Source organism: Carcharodon carcharias, chromosome 15, assembly GCF_017639515.1.
Source record: "Carcharodon carcharias isolate sCarCar2 chromosome 15, sCarCar2.pri, whole genome shotgun sequence".
NCBI lineage: Eukaryota > Metazoa > Chordata > Chondrichthyes > Lamniformes > Lamnidae > Carcharodon > Carcharodon carcharias.
The window spans coordinates 56448580-56471547 of NC_054481.1; the positions used below are offsets into that span (position 1 = coordinate 56448580).

A 22968-nucleotide genomic window follows, 5' to 3' on the forward strand; every position below is an offset into this window, starting at 1 on the left:
ACAGTCAGTCCACGTAAGCTATTCTAAGTGGGTCTAGCACATGCGTTAACTAGCAGAGCCATCAACCTAAACAACTAAGGTATTCTTGTTCGCTGCAGGTTGTGCTTTAGCTGTTTCCCACAATTGACAGGCAATTCAGGATTAGTTCTTTAAAAATTAGCTGTGCGCTGAATCAGCAATCTGCTCTTCCTCCCAAATCTTTAGATTTTCTGAAATGAGGAAGCTATCCTCTTGCCCTCATACTCTTCAGACGATAATAGTGATATACCTTGGCCAACTCAATGGAAGTTATGGCCCTTCATTCTCAGGCAGGACCAAAGGCAGGAACCTGGAAAAATCGCCATGATTCGAACAGTGCTACGACTAACCGAGAACACGTGGCAGTCCTCTACAAATTCAAAACCATCTTCTCCACAAATGCAAAGACTACACAATTGGATTTGTGCAGTCTTCCATCAAACAGAAAACTACTTTTTGGTTTGCTTAGAACACATCAGATATTTCTATCTTTAATTAAAAGGAGACATTATACACTAAGAAGAGGGTGAAAAATATTCTAACGAAAGGTTATTGACCTGAAACATTAACTATTTCCCTCTACACCTATGCTGCCTGATTTGCTAAGTATTTCCAGCATTTTGTTTTTATTTCTAATTTCCAGTGCCCACAGCATTTTACTTTTGTTGTAGGGAGTAAAACCAGCCATCACAAGGCACAAATTTTTTAAAAGTACATTGTTCACTGGGATGGCACCAACAATAAAATAAATCTGAAATGTCTTCTATAGGCATACTGACAGTAAAAGTTAGTCAGAGGAATAGCAGGGCTGGTTAGGAATGAAAATGTAACTTTATTCGTGGAGGTAGAAGGTATGCGGAAGGTACTAAATTAATTCTTTGCATCTGAGTTTACCAAGGGAAAAGGACTTTGCCAAAGCTACGGTAAAGGAGGAGGATGCCGTAATTAGATAAAAATAGATAACGAGGAGGTATTAAAAACACTAGCAGTTTTTATAGTGGATTAGTCACCCTATCTGAATGGGATGCATTTTAGGTTGACGGAACCATAGAAAAGTTACAGCGCAGAAAGAGGCCATTCAGCACATCATATCTGCACCAGCCAAAAAGAAAAAGAATCCAGCCATCCATTTTAATCCAACTTTCCAGCACCTGGTCTGTGGCCTTGCAAGTTACAACACTTCAGGTGCAGACCCAGGCACCTTTTAAATGAGTTGAGCATTTCAGCCTCAATCAATTCAGGCAGTGAATTCCAGATGTCCACCAGCCTCTGGGTGAAGAAGTTTCTCCTTATGTCCCCTCTAATCCTTCTACCAATCACCTTCAATTTATGCCCCAAGTAACTGACCCCTCAGGTAGGGGAAACAGATCTTTCCTGTCTACCCTATCTAGGCCCCTCATAATTTTGTACACCTCAACTAGATCACCCCTCAGAAGTAAAGGTAGAAACTGCAGGGGTGCTGGCACAATCATCCAATCTCCTTTGGATACAGACATGTGCCAGAAGACCGAAGGATTGTAAATGCTACAGCCTTGTTCAGAAAGGGAAGGATAGGCCTGGCAATTTAACGTTAACGGTGGGGAAGCTATTTGAAACCAAATACCAAGAGAAACTTAACAGCCACTTGAACAAGCCTGAACAAATAAAGAACAGCCAGCACAGATTACTGAAGAGCAAATCATATTTGACTAACCTCATTTGAGTTTTTTTGATGAGATAACAGAGACAGTGAATGAGGACAGTACAGTTAATATATTTATGAACTTTTCGAAATACTTTTGATATAGTATCACATAATAGATTTGTTGGCAAAATCCGATGTGACAAAAGGGGCAGTAGCAGCTTGGGGGCAAAGTTGGCTAAGTAATAGAAAACAGAGTTGTGGTGAATGGCTGTTTTGCAAACTGGATGGTGGTATACTGTGATGTTCCCTCAGGTTGAGTACTAGAACCACTACTGTTTTTGATAAACGTTAATGATTTAAACTTGGGGTCACAGGGCATAATTGTGAAATCTGTGAATGACACCAAAACTTAAGAATTATGCTCAACAGTAGGAAGATAGTAATAGACTTCAAGATGTCATAGACGGCTGGTGGTATCGGCAGATAAATGACAGATGAAATTCAATACCGAAAAGCATGAGGTAATACATTTTTGAAAAATGAGGAGAGGCAATACAAACCAAATGGTACAATTTTAAAAGCGTTACAATGAGAAAGACCTTGGGGTTATTGTGCGCAATTCTCAGGTGTCAGGTCAGGTTAGCAAAGCAGTTGTTAAAGCATATGGGCCCCTGGGCTTTATAAATAGAGGCACAGATTACAAAGCTAGGAAATTATGCTAAACCTACATTAACAACTAGTTCAGCCCCAGCTAAAGTGCTTCACCTAATTCTCTTCATTGCACTTTATAGGAAGGATGTGACGGCTTTGGAAAAGGTACTGAAGAGATTTACTAGAATGGATCCAGGATAAGAGATTAGTTATGGGGACAGACTGGAGAAGTTGTGGTTGTTCTTCTTGGAGCAGAGAATACTGATGAGAATTGATGGAGGTGTTTAAAATCATGAAAAATTTATATTGAGTAAACAAAGAGAGTCGAAGAGTCGATTACACAGGTTTAAAATGACAGGTTAAAAAAAAGAGGCATTAGGAGGAAAAACATTTTTAAGCAGAGTGGTTTGGATTTGGAATGCACTGCACTGCCTGATAAGGTGATGAAAACAGATTCTATAGTAGTTTTCAAAAGGGAATTGGATATATACTAGAAGGAACAACTGCAGTGATATGAGCAAAGAGCTGGAGAGTGGGACTAACTGGATTAATCTTCAAAAGACTCGATGGAACAAATAGCCCCCTCTAGTGCTGTACTATTCTATGAACACCTATTTGAAAATAGGTAATATAGATATAAATTAGATAATATCACCAACTTTAACACCTATGTGTTCTATTGTACTATTGTCGTTGACATCTTTTGATGATCTGCTTCTATCACTGCTTGTTTGACCCTACAACCACACCCCCCCCCAACCTCTCTCTCTCTCTATCTCTCCGCCCCCCACACACACACTTTAAACCAGCTTATATTTCAACTCTTTCTTGGACTCGAACTCAAGTTCTGTCGAAGGGTCATGAGGACTCGAAACGTCAACTATTTTCTTCTCCGCCGATGCTGCCAGACCTGCTGAGTTTTTCCAGGTAATTCTGTTTTTATTTGAAAATAAAGTTTAACAAATCAGGAAGAAAATTGTTTTGCTAATTTTACTATAGTACTCCGAAAAGGTTTTTTTTATTTTAATCTGCTGAATCCAATGGATGTAGATCACGAGCCGTAATTCTAATCTTTCAATCTTTGGCCACTTGACACGGTTTCAACCAAGCTGAAACATGAACTTTAGGGAAAGTATTTCTTCTTTCCCTGGGGCATTCTGCAGCTCACCAGTCGCAACAATAATTTTCACAACTTTAGATCCTGGCCACCTCTCCTGATTCTCAAGCTAGTTTCTCCCACTCATTTCATTCCCATTCATTTGAGGAGTATTTTGTGCATCTAATGTTCCCATCCTTTTTTCAACACTTGAGCTGTTTTCATGCACTTTTGTTATCTTAATGTTTATTTGTATATCATCCAAGTTCGTAATTCTCTTCAGCCATTAACTGTCTATTTCACAAGTCATTATTCTTGAATCCTAACCTTGTTCTCCTCACTTGCAACTGCATGATCCCCCGCAACCACTTGCACCTCCTTTGTTTCGTTGAGTCCTATAAAAGAGTTGCTGATCTTCAAGCTTTCACTTCCAATGAAGCATCTGTTCTCTGACGCTGATGGACTTCCCGTGTACATCCAACATTTTTCATTTTTATTTTTTGCCATACTTAGTTACATCCCCACAAGTGACCAAAATTCTTCTTGATCAATTATAAATCAGCAGCCAAGGAGACAAATTGTATCCAACTGTTCATAGAGTTTATACCGTCTCAAATATTCAAAAACATTAGGTGCAAATTTTGAATGGGCATTATATGGGTGCACAGGTTGCATGCTAGTGCTGATGGCATAACCAAACAATTGTTTTCTCCTTCTCTTCCTCCTACAAATCCCTCCTACACCCCAGCCCACACTTTATTCTCACCTTCTCAGCTGTGGTGGTACTATATTTGACCCCCATAAAATGGAATTTACATCATCACATATGTAGAATAAATACATAGCAAATCAGATAGTATTTCTTACACAAACCAAGTTGAAGGTTAAAATTGTTCTAAATCCTATAAAAATAAGTTATAGAAACAAAAATATCAATTCAAAATGTCACATATTGCAATACTAGTTCTTTAAGGAGCAATTTTTATTTCTGATGGCTTAAGCACAACTTAACTCAATCTTCCTGAAATGCCATAAGCAGCTTGCTGACATTTTGAGCACAATAAATAAAGAAAAATCACTCAGCTAACAACGCCATTTCAAACACTATTTTTCTTGGCCATAAAAAAATTGCCCAATCTCAATACATTTTAAATTCTCATTACAAACACAAGGAACTGCGCAACAAGGATAACCAATGTTACTGAACGTGTAATAGCTTTTATTTTTAATATAATTGCTGAACCAATTTATCCTCGGGACAGAAACTAGAAAACAACTATTTGCAATTTCAATTGCAATAATACACTTGTACATACACACAGTATAACAGAAAAAAATATATATCTACAGATATACTTTTCATCAACCGTTTACATGATACAGTAGCACTTTTGCATCACAATGAATAAAAATACATCTTAAAAATTCCCAACATCTTGTCCTGCAGGTTCAATATTTGTAAACATTGACTGGTTGAGTGATGTCATTTTGGAATAGCATTCCTAATGATATTTCAACCTTTTCACTCATATTTGGTTCGAATCAACTGAAATATTTAAGTAATTGCTCCTCCAAAGTATACTCTACAGGAGTAATAATGGTGTAGCTTGACTCTATTCTCACAATTGATCCATTAAGAGCTTTTCTTATAATTATTCCCCCTTCCTACTTCATTACCTCCATCTCTCTAATCTTGGTTCTTTCCACCACATGTTTCACTTATTGTGATCCCAGGACATTTTCACATTAAAGGGCCATTGCACAACAAACAGTAATCTTCTCAAAATGGAAAAATTATAGCAAGATAGGTTGAAGGAGAAAACTAGCCATGTTAGAGAACTAAATCTGTTGATGATACGCAGAATGAACAGCAACTATTCTATCTACCTGACATGAGAGGCTAAGAAAACAAAGACACACAAGGGGACAAACAAGATCAAGGAGCCAAAGGCAAGTACAAGGAAAAACTTATACAGTATTTGAGACTAAAGGGAGATAATGAAAGTCAATCTGCCTTTGCTAACATCTGTCTGTAAATAGTTAAATGTAGTTGGTTAGCTGGACATGTCAGGTTTGTGATTTGTTACTACAAGTGTGGCTACCACTGAGACATGAAATGCCACTATCATTCCAAATGGCAGAACCATTAAAATTTAATCCTATATTTAAAAAGTTAGCTGGGTACACAGAGTGGTAAAATCAGCATTTTCCAATGAAGCCGTAGGCATTATCCTATCTGAGCCACCAACTCTGATTGTCCCTTTATTCAAATCTTCATCAACAACTCTGTAGTCAGAAGCCACCTGAATCTGGGATAAATATGGCAAGCTTTCAATAATCTTTTGGTTGTTCACATATTCCCATTAAATGTACAAATTGCTGTGGTTAGATGAACTCCTCGAACAGAAAAGGAGCGTTTAATTTTTAAAAAGCTTAAAAACATTATATTGGTTTTTAAAAATAATGCTTCTAAAGCAACCATGTCAATTAAGGACACAATTTTCAACCTTGTTCTTTACTTGTGATTGTACATCTTCACTGACTCGGGAAAATCTGAAACACATGGGCTTGGACTGTACTGCTTCTGGTGCATGTGATAACACTGTTTACCCTATGCAAAATTTATCCACGTATTTTAAGCATAAATTCAAATTTTGGTACCTACAAAAGTTTGACTGTGGAAGCTGATTTCTGCAGTGAGCTTAATTCTTGGGAAATAACTAATTGCAGTAATAACCTTCACAACAAAATACCTCAAATGTGCTTAGCAAAGAATGATGAACATCAAGAAGGGTGGGGGGATGGGGGAGAAAGAAGTGGGAGTGAGAGAAAAAAACATTTTTGAAGACCCGGTGAAAGTAACAGTATGTTGCTGAAATATAAGAGAAAGCAATGAACAAATTAGTAAGCTGATGTCAGAAGAGCAAAAGCTGAATGTGCGATATCCAGCAAGAGATTATTACTCTGTTAGGGTGAAAAGGGGCTGCAGAGGGAAAGGAAAACAAAATGATTAAAATAGATTCAGTAGACCTTAAAGTACCAGGGAGATTACAAAGAACAAGAGTGACTTGTGTGCACATTCAAAGTGGAAGTGGACACAAGGTTGCATTTCCTGAAGTTATAAGTAGCATGGCAAGCAGCATTGAAGTCCATCCTTAAGGTAACAAAGGCATGTTTCCAAGCCATTCAGGTTTCCAAGTTCTTAATGGAAGAGAGGTAAAGATATGTGTAGGCAACATTCCACTGACAGAGGAAATCAGTCTCATCAACAGAGCAAATACAAAGAAAGAAGCTCAGCTCTGAGTCCAAGGTGGCACCAAAGTTGTACACCTCCAGATTCAACCCAAACTGGCAACCTGAGGAGTCAAGTCCAGAGACATATTGGGTTTTATTGATATTAAGTTGAAAACAATATTCTTAAAATATTTAATGTCAGGTAAAATTTGAAAGTGGATGTACATACCACCAGATATTGATGCTACATGCTGGTTTGTACATTAGATGCTGACAAACAAATGCACATTTACACTGGTCGGTGTTCCAATATTTTATGGTAGGCACTTAATTATCAACAATGCAGCATTTATGCATATTTTAAATCAGTCTCTAATTTCTTTTACACTGATATTTACATTCATAATCTATAGCTGTACACCTCAATACAACAGCTGAGGTGCCCTGATATTTGCTTGAATTGGAGCTGTGCACTGGTTTTAATAACATGCCTTGAAGACAGTGTTGACCTATATTAAGATTTGCAGTGCTATTTTCCTTTCTTTGCAATCAGCCAAAATCCTCACAGCTGTGCAGTGAAGAACATATTTAACAGATGCTGTTCAATAACATTTTAAAACTTACTCTTTTGCTAAAAGTGCTCAAGTGTTTCATAATCTTTTACAGTAGAAAAGGAAGAAATCAGAAAACTATCAGGGGTAATACCCAGCAAAACTATACAGAGGAGACACAAACAGTATTTTTCTTGAAATCCAAGGTTAAAAAAAATTATGTGAAGTGTAAAGGAAGTACAAGAAAGTGTGGTGATGAATGTCGTCTTTGTTATTTTTGAAGTTACTTTTTTCCCCTTTCATTCCTAATTAACTTAAAATGCTTTCGATAGAAAGTAAGTTTTGGGCAGACCCAGTGAGTTCCTTATCCATAGTCATTGTCTATTTTCAAAGTTGGATGAGAAAGGTACGTGGATACAGGGATGAGAGTGACCAAAGGCAAAAATGTCTGAAATTTTTGTCAGACAAGGAATTATGCATACATCATAGCGCAAAGCAGCTGCAGTGTAAGGATCCGGAAAATTATAATAATGATGATCTGCAGTGAAATGCAAATACACAAAATTATTAGACTTTAAGTGGATACACAAACATATGTTTTACCTTTGTTTACCTTCTATTACCGTCAAGATTGTACATCAATGCATTTGGATAAAATCACCAAAGCGATTTCCGCATTTCAGCTTTCCATGCAGTTGGTATATGTAATAAAGGATGAAGTCCATACTAACGACAGAACATGACCTTGCTGGATTATGTACATCATAAGGCAAGGAAGCTTCAGTAAGGGGGCAAGGTTACACCTTGCCACCTGCAAAGTCTCTGTTCATCACCATGATGACAAGGCGATTCAGTCCCAGTCAATCAAAACAATTAACATAAGTTCAAGACACCATCCTTCCTTAGTTCCTTGGTTGCTTCTCTCAATTTTGGATTCTAAAGACAATTCCCAATTTACAATAAGAAACTAAGATCAGATTCATCTCAAATTCCAACAATTTGATGCAATGAAACAGAAATCGGTCAGGCATAAGAAGCAGTTTATGTGAGCTGGTTACAGGCCAAATAAACTTCTGAATGGTTGATCATTTCAATTCCCATTTGTCATTGCCTCCCCACCCACCACCACCTTGGGTTTATTTACTTAAAAGGTAGCAGTCAAGATCCTGAAGATTTAACAATCTGTGCACAAGTCTCACAAGTCAGGAACTTCCTAGGTTCAATTGCTCATCTCTGCTGAACTGATGGATCTTGACTGATTCCCTGGGACATTGCTGCAGCCAAAAATCAACTCATTCAAGGGACAGTTAAACACAACACTGTGGGAATGAAGGTAGCCATATTCTGCAACAGTACATCGTCTCTGCCTTACAATTTTAAATATCACAATGCCAATCATAGTCCCATGTTCAAAAGACGGGGCAGGGGTTCCCCTTAAACCAAGAGAAGGTTCCCCAGGTGTTGCGATGATATTCTCAAACTGAGCTCCCACTCTCAAACACAGAAAGCCTTGCACATCCAGAGCAACGGCTATCCAGTACTGACCCCTACCTCAACCCATTACAGGCCCACAACCCCAACTCTGGGTTTCAAGCCACATCTTGCTTTCCTTTCTTTTCTTAATCGGCTTCTTGTCTTCAGCATTACAGACGATGTCGGACTGGTCATCGAACAGCTGGCTGAAGTGATTGGTGACGGTGCAGCCAAACGTCTCCTGCATGGCAGCAGCAGGACAAGCAAGAATAACTGCTCCTCAACCTCCAAACACAAGTCCCCTCCCACCCTTACTGCTCCTCTAAATCATAGATTCTATCTCTGGAGGAGCAGCAAGAGCAGTAGAGAGGGAATCTGTCATTGGAGTAGCTGGAGCAGCGAGAGTGGCAGAGACAGAAGATGTGATTGGAGAAGCAGCTCCTCACAGATTCTGTCTCTCCCACACTCACTGTTCCTCAAACATAACTCTGCATTACTTTCACTTCTCACTGATACTTGCACTTTCAATTGTTCAGCCTCATTTAAACTACAGAGGAGGCAAAGATTGGAGGCATATTTAGAATGGCGGAATTCCAAAGTCCAACTATCAGAAATCTGTCAAACAGCAGAAATTTCTCACCTCTGTTAGATATTTAAGGTGTATTAAAAATCCATAGTCACAAATCCACAATAAAAAGGGGAAATTATCAAACAAATAAAATAAAGCCTAAAGTAATACCTAATGGCCTGTTACCTCTCCAGCAGTAACTAGATTCAATGATAAACATAAGCTGATGTGCAGCAATATGAGGCAAAGGTTTTATTAAACTAAATGTATTTTTCCTAGTTATAATCAACCTCACCCAGCTTGAAAGAAATTCAAAGCACCCAAGGATCAGTCAGAAGTGACATAGAGAATTTGATGCTGGAACAAAGGTCATTAGGTTTTACTAGTCCCTGCAGCATTCCCCAATGACAAGTATTCCCATTTTCTGCTTCATATCTTTGTTTTTGAAACAACTCACGTGGGGAACTTTTGAAGATACACGACTCAGTAAAATAGCATGAAAGTATCATGCTACACCTGAAGGCGGAAAATACACTGGTGAATTATTGCAATTGAGTAAAAATTAGACATCCGCCTCAAAGCCAAAACACAAAGATTTATGCTTTGCTTGAATGTGTGAGCACACTTTAGCAATGACAACTACAAGCAGAAGAGTTTATTCTGTTTTATAAAAGCCCGACCTAAATATCCTGTTGTTCGGTAGCCTCACTGATACAAGGGAAGTGATGAAAAATCCAAACATTTGGACCTGAATTATCTACCCTTGCTTAATTTCTCAAGGCATTCACTCCTATTAAGGTCAATTCAGATAGAAAAGGTTGAGTCAGCACCAGTGTTAAATCAAAGCCCAATACCAAGAAGCTGATGGCCAGCTGATATTCCAAACATCACAGAACAGGATCAAAGGTGTCCAAATAAGTCATGTTTTTGAAAGTAAATAAAAATTGGTGCACATTGATGTTACTAAATGCTAAGATTTTTTGCAAGTGCTATATCACATACTTACAAAGCACAATTAAGACACTAAAAGACACTAACTGTTTCAACTTTACTTTTAAAAGAAGGCAACATAGGAAGATCACTAGAATCCCAATTTCAGAACTTTAAATCTGCCTCATATAATGATTTGTAGTATCTTTCCAGAATTTTATAAGCTTCAGAAAAATGTTCCTACCAATAGTCAAATCAATTTTTCTGAGGTTCATTAAATGGTTCTCTCATGCCATCAAAATTCAAGAGAACTCAACCCAAGGCATCCTGATGGTTTCACCCAGCCAATCCTATCCAACCTTGCTCATGAATTGTTATTCCTTGCACATAGATAGTGATTTTGGCAATGAGCTTTTAGGAGGTGGGTTTATTTTAAGTTTATAATGTGTCATAAAAGTTTTTCTTGTGCATTGGGTGTGCAGCACCACTGACCCTCCATGCCATTTTGATAACTCATGGTACAACTAGCAATGGCTGACAATACGGCTGATCGCACTACGTTGATTTAAACTAATTTAAAATGGAAAGGAATTGGTTCAGCCATTCTCAGACGCACAACAAATTCTGCATCCCATGTAACTAAGCCCAGAAACACAAAGCACATGCAACACAGAACCTCATAAGTTGTACAAAAATATTTATCTTGCTTATTAATCATACTCCAGAAGGTAAACAACACTGCAAATCATTTCACTTCAGTAAAATTTGGTTATCTAGAACTTAAGAATGAATGTTCACTGCTTGTCCCAGAACTCTGCTCACCTCATAGTGACTGAAGAGTTCTGCTGCTTGAGGGCAAGTTCACGTTGTTGTAACAGAACAATCTCTCGTGACAGATCTTCAGGGCTCCTGAAAAATAAAAGCCGAAAAGGATTGAAGCAAATCATATTTAAAACTTTTGTATATTTTCATAAATTATTCTTTTAAACACTAGTAAGTTTTTATATTTTTACATGACTAGCTCCTTCCGCTCTCAACTAGAAATAATAAAAATTAAGATTTACTCATCATTGTATTTTTTTTATTCATTCATGGGATGTGGGTATTACTGAATAGGCCAACATTATTTGTCCATCCCCAATTGCCCTTAAAAAGGGGTGATGAGCTGCTTTATTGAACCGCTGCAGTCCATGTGATGTAGATACACCCACAGTGCTGTTAGGGAGGGAGTTCCAGGATTTTGACCCAGCGACAGAGAAGGAACAGTGATATAGTTCCAAGTCAGGATGGTTAGGAAGGTAGCCAGTGACTTTCAGGTAGTGATTTTCCCATGTGTCTGCTGCCCTTGTCCTTCTAGATGGTAGCACTCATGGATTTGGAAGGTGCTGTCTAAGGAGCCTCGAGTTCCTGCAGTTCATCTCAGCGCACACTGCTGCCACTGTGCATCGGTGATGGAGGGAATGAATGTTTGTGGATGGGGTGCCAATCAAGTGGGCTGCTTTATCCTGGATGGTGTCAAGCTTCTTGAGTGTTGTTGGAGCTGCACTCATCCAGACATGTGGGGAGTATTCCATCACACTCCTGACTTGTGCCTTGTAGATGGTTTTGGGGAGTCAGGAGGTGAGTTACTCGCTGCAGATTCTTAGCCTCTGACCTACTCTTGTAGCCATAGTATTTATATGCTAGCCCAGTTCAGTTTTGGTCAATGGTAACCCCAGGATGTTAATAGTGGGAGATTTAGTGATTGTAATGTCATTGAGATGCTTAGATTCCCTCTTGTTTGAGATGGTCATTGCCTGGCACTTGTGTGGCAAGAATGTTACCTGACACTTGTCAGCCCAAGCCTTGATATTGTTCAGGTCTTGCTACATTTGGACATGGACTGCTTCAGTATTTGGGGAGTCGCAAATGGTGCTGAACATTGTACAATCATTAGCAAACATCCCCACCTCTGACCTTATAATGGAAGGTCATTGATGAAACAGCTGAAGATGGTTGGACCTCAGAGGAACCCCTGCAGTGATGTGCTAGAACTGAGATGATTGACCTCCAACAACCACAACCATCTTACTTTGTGCTAGCTATAACTCCAACCAGTGGGGAGTTTTCCCCTTCATTCCCATTGACTCGTTTTGCTAGGGCTCCTTGATGCCACACTTGGTCAAATGCTGCCTAGATGTCAAGGGCAGTCACTCTCACCTCACCTCTGGAGTTCAGCTCTTTTGCCCATGTTTGAACCAAGGCTGCAATGAGATCAAGAGCTGAGCACCCCTGGAGAAACACAAACTGAGCATCAGTGAGCAGGTTATTGCTAAGCAAGTGCCACTTGATAGCACTGTTGACGACCCCTTCCATCACTTTACTGATGACCGGCAGTAAACTGATGGGGCGGTTACTAGCCAGGTTCAATTTATCCTGCTTTTTGTGTACAAGACATACCCGGGCAATTTTTTACATTGCCAGGTATGTGCCAATGTTGTCGCTGTACTGGAACAGCTTGGCTGGAGGCAAAGCAAGTTCTGGAGTTTTGGTTCTTCAGTACTAGTGCCAGAATGTTGTCAGGGCCCATAGTTTTTGCAGTATCCAGTGCCTTCAGCTGTTTCTTGATACAACATGGAATGAATCAAATTGGCTCAAGACTGGTTTCTGTGATGATGGGGACCTCCAGAAGAGGGGAAGGTGGATTATCCACATGGCAATTCTGGCTGAAGATTGGTACAAATGCTTCACCCTTATCCTTTGCACTGATGTGCTGGGCTCCCCCATGGGGATCTCCTCCTTCAGTGAGTTATTTAATTGTCCACCACCATTCACAACTGGATGTGGTAGGACGGCAGAGCTTAGATCTAATCCAATGGTTGTGCCTTGTAGATGGTTTTGGGGAGTCAGGAGGTGAGTTACTCGCTGCAGATTCTTAGCTTCTGACCTGCTCTTGTAGCCACAGTATTTATATGCTAGCCCAGTTCAGTTTTGGTCAATGATAACACCAGGATGATAATAGTGGGCTTGCTTGCTTATTATTTGATTGCTTATTAATAATTGCTTGCTGCTTATGCTGTTTGGCATGCAAGTAATCCTGCGTTGAAGCTTCACCAGGTTGACACCTCATTTTTAGGTATGCCTGGTGCTGCACCTGGCATGCCATCCTGCACTCTTGGGTTGATCCCAAGGCTTGGTGGTAATGGTAGAATGGAGGATATGCCAGGTCATGAGATTACAGATTGTGGTTAAGTACAATTCTGCTGCTGCTGATGTCTCAGAGCACCTCATGGCTGCTCAGTCTTGAGTTGCTAGATCTGTTTGAAATCTACCCCATTTAGTATGATGGCCGTGCCACACAACTCGATGTGAAGGCGGGACTTTGTCTCCATAAGGTCACTCCTACCAATACTGTCATGGACAGATGCATCTACAGTAGGCAGGTTGGTGAGGATGAGGTCAAGTAAGTTTTTCCCTCTTGTTGGTTCCCTCAGAGGAGTGCACGAGATGGGGACCCTAGGACAAGCAGTCAGCAGCACCTAGAGGATCATGCGAGAGGAGGACCTGTTTCTACCTGTCAGAGCTGAAGTGTGCCGTCAGAGGAAAACAAGTAGGTGATTGGTGAGTATCTCTTCCATGTCTCTTTTGATTGGCCAAGTGGTTTTAATCAGGAGACATTTTTACAGCTGAAGAGTACAGTTAAGAAATTCACTTAAAATATTTAACATCCAAATTAATAAATTAAATAGAATAGGGATGGCTGGGTATGCGATGTGTTGTACACTGGTGGACACCAGTGTGATCTATGGTGACCACATCTAACAAGTATTGGCTGCTCGAGGAACTTCAGCTCAGAGTTGATGAGCTAGAGTCTGAGCTGTGGACTCTGCAACACATCAGGGAGGGAGAGTTACCTGGACACTGTTTCAGGAGACAGTCATGCCCATTAGTTTAATTACATCAAATCTGGACTGTGGTCAGGGACAGCAGGGTGTGACTGTGAGTGAGGCAGGTATGGGGATCCAGAATTTAGTTTTGGAGGAGCCTTAGCCAGTGCTTTTGTCCAACAGGTTCGAGGTTCTTGCTCCCATTGTGGACGAGGGCACAGACTGCAGGGAGGATGAGCAAACTGACCACAGCGCCATTCAAGTGGGGAGAGAAAAGAGAAATGTAGTACTAATAGGGAATAGCATAGTTAGAGGAATTGATACTGTTCTTCGAAGCAAAGACAGAATCCCAAAGGCTGTGTTGCCTACCTGGTGCCAAGGTTAACGCCATCTCTTCTGGGCTGGAGAGAAACTTGGAATGGGAGGGGAAGGGTCCACATAGGTACCAATAATATGGGTAGGACTAGGAAAGAGGTTCTGCTGAGGGACTATGAGCAGCTCGGGGCGAAATTACAAAGCAGAAGCACAAAGGTAATAATCTCCGGATTATTACCTGCACCATGTGCCAATTGGCATAGGGTAAATAAGATTAGAGAGGTAAATGCATGGCTCAAAGATTGGTGTGGGATAAATGGATTCCGATTCATGGGACACTGGCACCAGTTCTGGGGAAGGAGAGAGCGGTTAAGTTGGGAGGGGCTTCATTTGAACCATGCTTGGACCAGTGTCCTGATGAATCGTATAAATAGGGTTGTAGATAGGACTTTAAACTAAATAGTGCGAGGGAGGGTTCAATTGAAGGGAAGTTTAAAAAATCAAAAAGAAACGAGACAACACAGGTACAGGGTAGTAAAGAAGGAAACGATAATCAAAGTGTGATAGGAAGGGGCAGAAAGTATATAAGCAGAAGAGTGCAACAGAATTCAGAACGAGAATGAGCAACAATGGTAAAAAGTCAACGCTTAAGGCTCTATTCTGAATGCACGCAGCACTTGTAACAAGATAGAGAAGCTGATGGCACAAACAGAAATAAATGAATATGACTCAATAGCTTTTACAGAGACATAGTTGCAGGGTGACCAAGGCTGGGAACTCAATATTCAAGAATATTCAATGTTCTGGAAAAATATGCAAAAAGGAAAAGGTGGAGTTGCTCTATTAATTAAGGAAGGTTTCAGTGCGGTGGGGAGTCATGATATAGGTGCAATAGATCGTGATGTGGAATCAGTTTGGGTGGAAATAAGGAATAGCAAGGGGAAGAAGTCACGGGTGCGAGTCGTCTATAGGCCCCCGAAGTGTTGCCTCACTGTAGGGAAAAGCATAAATCGGGAAATAATGGAGGCACGTAAGAACGGCGCTACAATTGTCATGGGTGACTTTAATCTGCATATTGATTGGACAAATCAAATTGGCAGGGGTAACATGGAAGGCGAATTTGTAGAGTGCGTCCAGGATTGCGTATTAAAGCAATACGTTGCAGAACCTACCCGGAAACAGACTATTTTAGATCTAGCAATATGTAATGAGGTGGGATTAATAAGAGATATCGTAGTTAAGGATCCTCTAAGGGGTAGCAATCATGACATGGTAGAATATCAAATTCAGTTTGAGGGCGAGCAACTCTCAAATCAGCGTCCTCAACTTAAATAGGGCAATTACAAAAGCATGAAGAAAGAGTTGTCTAACGCAGGCTGGGAAAATAGACCAAGAGGAAGGTCAGTGGATGAGCAATGACAGACACCTAAGCAGATATTGCATAATGCTCAGCAAAACCAACAGCGGATGGCTAAAAAGCTAACAGAGAGGGAGAAAATTGATTATGTAGGTAAATTGGCAAGAAATATAAAAACAAACAGCAATAGCCTCAACGGATAATTAAAAAGAGAGTGGCTAAAGTGAGCATGGGACCCTTGGAGGGTGCGATTGGGGAAGTGATAAAGGGGAACAGGGAAATGGCAGATAATTTAAACCGACATTTTGCATCCATCTTCACAGTGAAGGACACTATAAACATCCCAAAGATACCAGAGAAGCAAGGAGCTAATGGGAGGAAAGATCTTATAACAGTCTTTATCACGAGGGACAAAGTATTTCACAAGCTAATGGCAGACAAGCCGCCAGGACCTGATGGCCTGCATCCAAGCGTTTTAAAGGAAATGGCTGCAGAGATAGTGGAGGCATTAGTTGAAAAATTCCAGAACTCACTGGATTCCAGGAGGGTCCCAGTGGATTAGAAAACTGCTAATGTGATGCCCCTGTTCAAGAAGGGAGGGAGACAAAAAAACAGGAAACTATAGACCAGACAGCCTAACATCTGTCGTTGGGAAAATACTAGAGTCCATTATTAAGGAAGAAACAGCAAGACATTTAGAAAAGCTTAACACAATCAAACAGAGTCAACATGGTTTTGTGAAAGGGAAATATGTTTGACAAATTTGCTAGAGTTCTTTGAGGATATAACAAGCAGAGTTGATAAAGGGGGACCGGTAGATTTGGATTTCCAGAAGGCATTCGATAAGGTGCCATATAAAAAGGTTATTGCACAAGACAGGAACTCACGTTATTGGGGGTAATGTATTAGCATGGATTGAGGATTTGTTAACACACAGAAGACAGAGAGTTGGGATTAATGGGTCTTTTTCAGGTTGGAAAGACATAACTAGTGGAATGCCACAAGGCTCAGTCCTATGTACTCAATTATTTACTATCTATATTAATGACTTGGAGGAGGGGGCTGAGTGTAACATATCCAAATTTGCTGACGATACACAATAGGTGGGAGGGCATGTTGTGATGAGGACATAAGGAATCTGCAAGGGGATATAGATAGGTTGAGTGAGTGGGCAAAAACATGGCAGATGGAGTATAATGTAGGAAAGTGTGAGGTGATGCACTTTGGTAGGAAGAATCAAAAGGGAGACTATTATTTAAATAGACAGAGATGCCAAAACAGTGCATCACAGAGGGATCTGGGTGTTCTTGTGCATGAAACACAAAAAGTTAACATGCAGGTGCTGCAAATAATTAAGGCAGCAAATGGAATTTTGGCCTGTATTGCTAAAGAGTTGGAGTTTAAAAATAGAAAAGTCTTGTTACAACTCTACAGGGTGTTGGTGAGACCGTACCTGGAGTACTGTGTACAGTTTTGGTCCCCATATTTAACAAGTGATATACTGGCATTGGAGGCAATTCAAAAGAGATTCACGAAGGTGATTCCTGGGATGAAGAAGTTGACTTATCAAGAACGGCTAAACAGGTTAGGCCTTTATTCATTAGAGTTTAGAAGAATGAGGGATGATCTTATTGAAATGTACAAAATTCTGAGGGGGCTTGACAGGGTAGATATTGAGTAGATGTTTGCACTAGTGGGGGAATCTCAAACTAGGGTACGTAGTTACAGAATAAGGGGACACTCATTTAAAACCAAGATATGAAGGAATTTCTTCTCTGAGGGTAACGAATGTCTGGAATTCTCTACCTCAGAGTTGTGGAGGCTGGATCACTGAAAGTATTTAAAGAGGAGGTAGATAGATTTTTGAAATATCAGGGAGTTGAGGGCTATGAGGAACTGGCACAAAAGAGGAGTTGAGACCTGAGTCAGATCAGCATGATCTTACTGAATGGTGAGGCAGGCTTGAGGGGCCAAATGGCCTACTCTCGCTGTTATTTATGTTCTCACCATCTGCTGCAGACCCAGTCTAGCAGCTATATCCTTTAGGGCTCAGTAGCACCACAGACCGAGCTGGCCGAGTCACTCTTCATGATGGACATTGAAGTCTCCACCCAGAGTACATTCTGTGCCTTTGCCACCCTCAGTGCTTCCTACAAGTGGTGTTCAACATGGAGGAGTACTGATTCATCAGCTGAGGGAGTACGATGTGTGTTAATCAGCAGGAGGTTTCTTTGCCCATTTTGGGCCTGACACCATGAGAACTCATAGGGTCTGGAGGTGATGTTGATGACTCCCAGGGAAACTTCCTCCCAACTGTATACCACTGTGTTTTCATCTCTACTGGGTCTGTCCTGTGGTGGAGCAGGACATACCCAGGGACAGCGATGCTGTTGTTTGGGACATTATCTGTAAGGTATGACTCCGCGAATATGACTGTTGCTTGACTAGTCTCTGAACAACTCTGCCAATTTTGGCACAAGCCCCCAGATGTTACTTTGCAGGGTCAACAGAGCTGAACTTGCCACCATCGTTCCTGGTACCTAGGTCGATGCCGGGTGGTCTGTCCAGTTCATTCCTTATTGTCTTTCTAGCGGTCTTGATACCACTGCGTGGCTTGCTAGATCATTTCAGGGGACATTTAAGAGTCACATAAAAGTCACAGGTAAGGACAGCAGATTTCCTTCACAGAAGCTCGGCAAATTTCCTTCCCCAAAGGTCATTAGCGAACCCAATGATTTTTTACGACAATCGACAATGGTTTCATGGTCATCATCTGTTGACTCTTAATTCTAGATTTTTATTGAATGAATTCAAACTCCATCATCTGACATGGTGGGATTCAAATCCAGTTTCCCTGGGCATTACCCTGGGTTTCTGGATTACTAGTCCAGTGACAATACCACTATTGCACCACCTCCCATTAACAGGTTTAAAAAATGTTTTAAAAATTAAATTACTTCATTACAAGTATAAGTGGCTGTGATACAGCAGCATTTATGTGCTACAACCTTAAAGAAACAATTATGTGGGAAAATCAGTCACCAGTTCTGGAGGAAGTGTTATATCACCACCATGACCAGTGCATGTTACTTGCATCGCAAGCCAAAAAGTACAACATAGCAAGATTACCCTCTTTTTGGATAAAGCATTTTAATTTGGCACCAAAACAAAAAAAATGTTAAAATACTTCTGCCTCGAAAATCCAGTGTGCTATTTCAATATAGCAGATCACAAGTTCAAGGAAACAATTACCAGCAGGTGGCTTCACACTGAAGAACATAAAAGTGATCCATTTTAAAATTACGGTTTCCCTCAAGAAATCCTGGGGCATTATAGCTCTTGCTGAGAATTTCAAGTATTAGTTCAATATTCTTTCCACTCTCACTAATGCTACATGCTTGAATCCTTTCACAAATAATCAGATAGTGGAAAAGTCAAGCACTTCAGAGGTAACAAGCACATTAACTCCTTTCGTAGAATTCTAATTTCAGTAAGCCTGAAATTTTGTTGATTACAGCAGAAACAATATGCATGCGATTGGGAGGAAATGGCCTTTCTAGTGTTTGTAGGGAAGCCCTCAGAACAGAGAAAACATTTATAACCAAAATATTTCATGGAGATTGCCCAAATAAAATATTTACAACATTTTTCAGTTCAATGAACAATCACTGGCCTGATCTATCAATTTTTCAATTTATTCAGAAAACCGGAACTATTCTTATTATTAACATTAATTTAGTTGAGTTCCTTCTCTGTGATACTGAGAAAGAAATTAGTCAGTGTGCACTTTTACACTTATTAATAAAGCTCCCTAACCTTGATGATTAAATGAGTACTCCAAAAAGAAAATTGTACAGCTGAATTTAACCAATAGATCAGAGTATTTTCCCTAAATTGCTTGATTTTAATAAATGGCCAATTAGTTGGCAAATTTTTTTGAAACATATATACTGTAGATTAGGAATTTGCTCAATTGTAAATCTTTCAATGTAACAGAGCAGACATGCTTAGGTTTTAAGGCTTTGTTATTCAACAGTCTTCACTAAGCTGTCTTCTATTTTCCACATTAAATCTAAATTTGAGCTAGGTAGCAGAATTCCTTCCTGTCAAATTTTATTGAAAAATTAAATGTAGCTTTTATCTACACCTACCGGTTTCCCTGAAAGTACAAGCTTAGAATTGGCAGCAATTAGCATGCAATTCAAAGTAATACTGCAATGCAATACTAAAAGAAAAACAACTTTAGTTGGGTTCCTGTCCCAACATATATCTATGGGTTGGCATTTAACATTCACAAATAAGGGTTGGCAAGCATGATACTTCACCTATTCTGGCACATTTGCACTTAGTAGCAAACCTGACAAGGGAGTGTAACTGGATTTGAGTATTCTCAATTTCTATTCTTGCTTGCTTCAAATTTGTCTCAGATTTTTTTTTAAATATAAAGGAACTGCATTTCTCCCACAATATGAAATTTCACAATTTTTTTTAAATGGTGCAATTACAAAGCATTTTATCACATCAAAATTTCTCAGAATACATTTCAGTGCTTTTCGAATGCAGTAGCTTCAGCAAATGATTCTACCCAGCACATGCAATTTGTAACAGCTGAACACAATTGGTATGAAAGCTATGCCTTCTTCACATAAACTAAATTAAAGCCACAAATTACTTCATATATCAGATATACTTGGGTATGATTGTCAAGAATGTGATACTTAATAACATAAATACAGGTGAATATAACATTCTGGAAACAGAGGTTTGGCATCTTCAAAATGATAAATTTCTCCATTAGCATGACATCAATGTCACACATTTGTACTTTCATATCTTAAATAACCACGAGAGTTGATCAAATAGTTATTAAATTGAATTTTCTAACAACTCAGAGTCCAATATTTATTTATACCTTTAAGTTGATCCATTTGTCCCAGGAACAATGATACAGACTGATTAAAATAGAATTCTCCTCCAAGTTGCAGAAATGCTGGAAAATGACTTCTGTGCTTCCTCTTTCTAAATCAAAGCAGCATTTTGAAGCCTTTTATTGAGGTCCCAATTTCCCACCCGTCAGTCAGCAGTCAAATGATCATACACCTCTTAAAATATGCATGAGTGCTCGCTCTTTAGTGCATTACTGAGGCAATGCTGTATTATCAGAGATGTCATCCTTCAGGTGAGACCTTTGGTTGAAGCCTCATCTCCCTGCTCAGCGGTTCAGACAAGATACTCTAGCACTTTTTCCAAAGAGGACCAAGGATTTCTTCACTGGTCATTAATCTCATTGCAGTTTGTGGAACTTTAAAGGACACAAATTAGTTACTACAACTGCCTACAAAATAATAATGACTAAGTAATTCATTGATTGTGAGGTGCTTTGGGGAGGTCCTGAGGATGTGAAAGACATTATGCAAATTATTTCTTATTGTTGCATCTTGAACATGCTCAGACAGACTGCAGGAGATACCTTCAGCTGCAGATCCATAGCTTATTTTTATTATTTTAATTTCAAAGGGGAATTAAATAAATACATGAAAAGTAAAATTTGCAGTTATAAGGAAAAAGCAGAGGAGTGGGACTAATTGTATAGTTCTAAGAACTAACACAGGCACGAAGGGCCAAATGGTCTCTTTTTTTGCTGTATAATTATATGAGCATGGCTAGGGCCCAGTCGCTGGGAAACAGGAACAGAAGGTGAAATAGCACCATCTTCTGACAGCAGGCATGCAGCTAAATAGTGATAGGCAGCTGTTTACATATGAAAATCCATTTATAGGCAGTTTCAATTGCTAATGTTGGCATTTGAGAGCAACCAGAAACTGTAACCACAAGAAATTAGTCCAGACATACAGGCATATGAAAGCTTAACATATAAAATCTGATTATCAACACCTACAGGATTGCAAATTGTAATTTTAATTGTCTTTGTTTTACAGGCTTTATTTCAGTCACATGGATCTAAATCGGGAAAAAAGTCTCATCAGAAAAGTTTAAAAGGATTCCAAGTAAAGATCCATTACTGCCTGCCCTGGGCACAAACATTATACATTAGATATGCATTATTCAGCTAAATAACATACCATTAAAACTGCTGCAATAAAAATGGACTTTAAATTTGACAAATTAGTCATATATCAATCTAGCTGTGTCCAGGATAAGCAAAATTTCATCGGGATGCGTAATTTCAATCGTCCAGATTTCTTGAAATATTTAAAAAATAAATTTAAGCAATAAGGTAGGCAGTTATTAATGATAGACTAGATTTAGTGTGTTGCCTTAATCATTAAATTATTTGAAATGAAAACTGATTGCAGATAGAGCACACACAAAAAACATTAAGAAGTATTTATACTTTTGTCGTCCAAATGGTTGAGCAATTGTATTATCAGCCTGCTTTTGAATGCTTCAAAGGTTTAAGAGTGCACCTTCATTATGGGGAAACAGCATGGTTGGTGAACCAATTGGTAACTCTTTCAAAGAGCTGGCCCAGTTCCATGATAACAGCCTGAAAACGTGATTTCAGTGGTGAAAGAGCAAGTCATCAGCTGCCACTTAAAACAAGTGCAGAGAAAGAAAAAGGGGTATCTATCCCCACAAAATACAGCAGCCCTGCAGGGAAAAATGGGATGAAATCCCCATTGTTTACTCGTGACCTCGATATGTTAAATGATAAGGCTAGACTGTAAAGCGATTTAATGTTGATGCCAAATATTCTTGATAATTTGCATTTTGTGGGTAATGAATAGCTCAGTAAAATTAACAGTCTCACTGTAAATTTATAGTGCATAATAATCAGTGCTACATAGCAATACAGTTCATCAATGCAAAGGACTGCAATTCCAGCAATGGTTTTAGGACATTTTGCTTGCCAGACTCAAGTTAGATTTTGTAATGCCCTGCAAAAATAATTCACACTAAAGTTAAATAGTGCAGTGAAGAGTTGAAACCATTTTAAAGCTGGATGAAAGGTGGGAGGAGAAGGAATAAAGGGTCTGGAGTAAGTACTCTTTACAGCAGAGGTGACACCAAGTGTATAATATCTTATTTGCTTACTGTGTCTGGATAGTTTATTGAAGAACCAAAAATATGTGCAATTTATAGATGGTTTTTAGAACACAGTTAATTTAAAGATAGCCCCTTAAATCATTCACAAGAACTGAATTTTAATGGACAAGGTTTCAGATATCTATTAAGTTTTGGATAAACAGTAGCAAATGCAGTTCATAGACAGAATAGCATTCCTGCCAGATATTCCATCAAACGGTCTTAAATTGCATCTACA

General features: G+C 39.4%; 1 protein-coding gene across 2 annotated transcripts in view; it reads right to left on the reverse strand.

Moving 5' to 3' along the window:
- Positions 1 to 22968, reverse strand: part of mad1l1 (mitotic arrest deficient 1 like 1) — a 996118-nt gene that overhangs the window by 904364 nt on the left and 68786 nt on the right. For both annotated transcript variants that reach the window (XM_041206006.1, XM_041206007.1), the window contains exon 10: positions 10968 to 11054. In XM_041206006.1, the coding sequence (XP_041061940.1) occupies positions 10968 to 11054 (87 nt within the window). The remainder of the gene's footprint in view (positions 1 to 10967; positions 11055 to 22968) is intronic.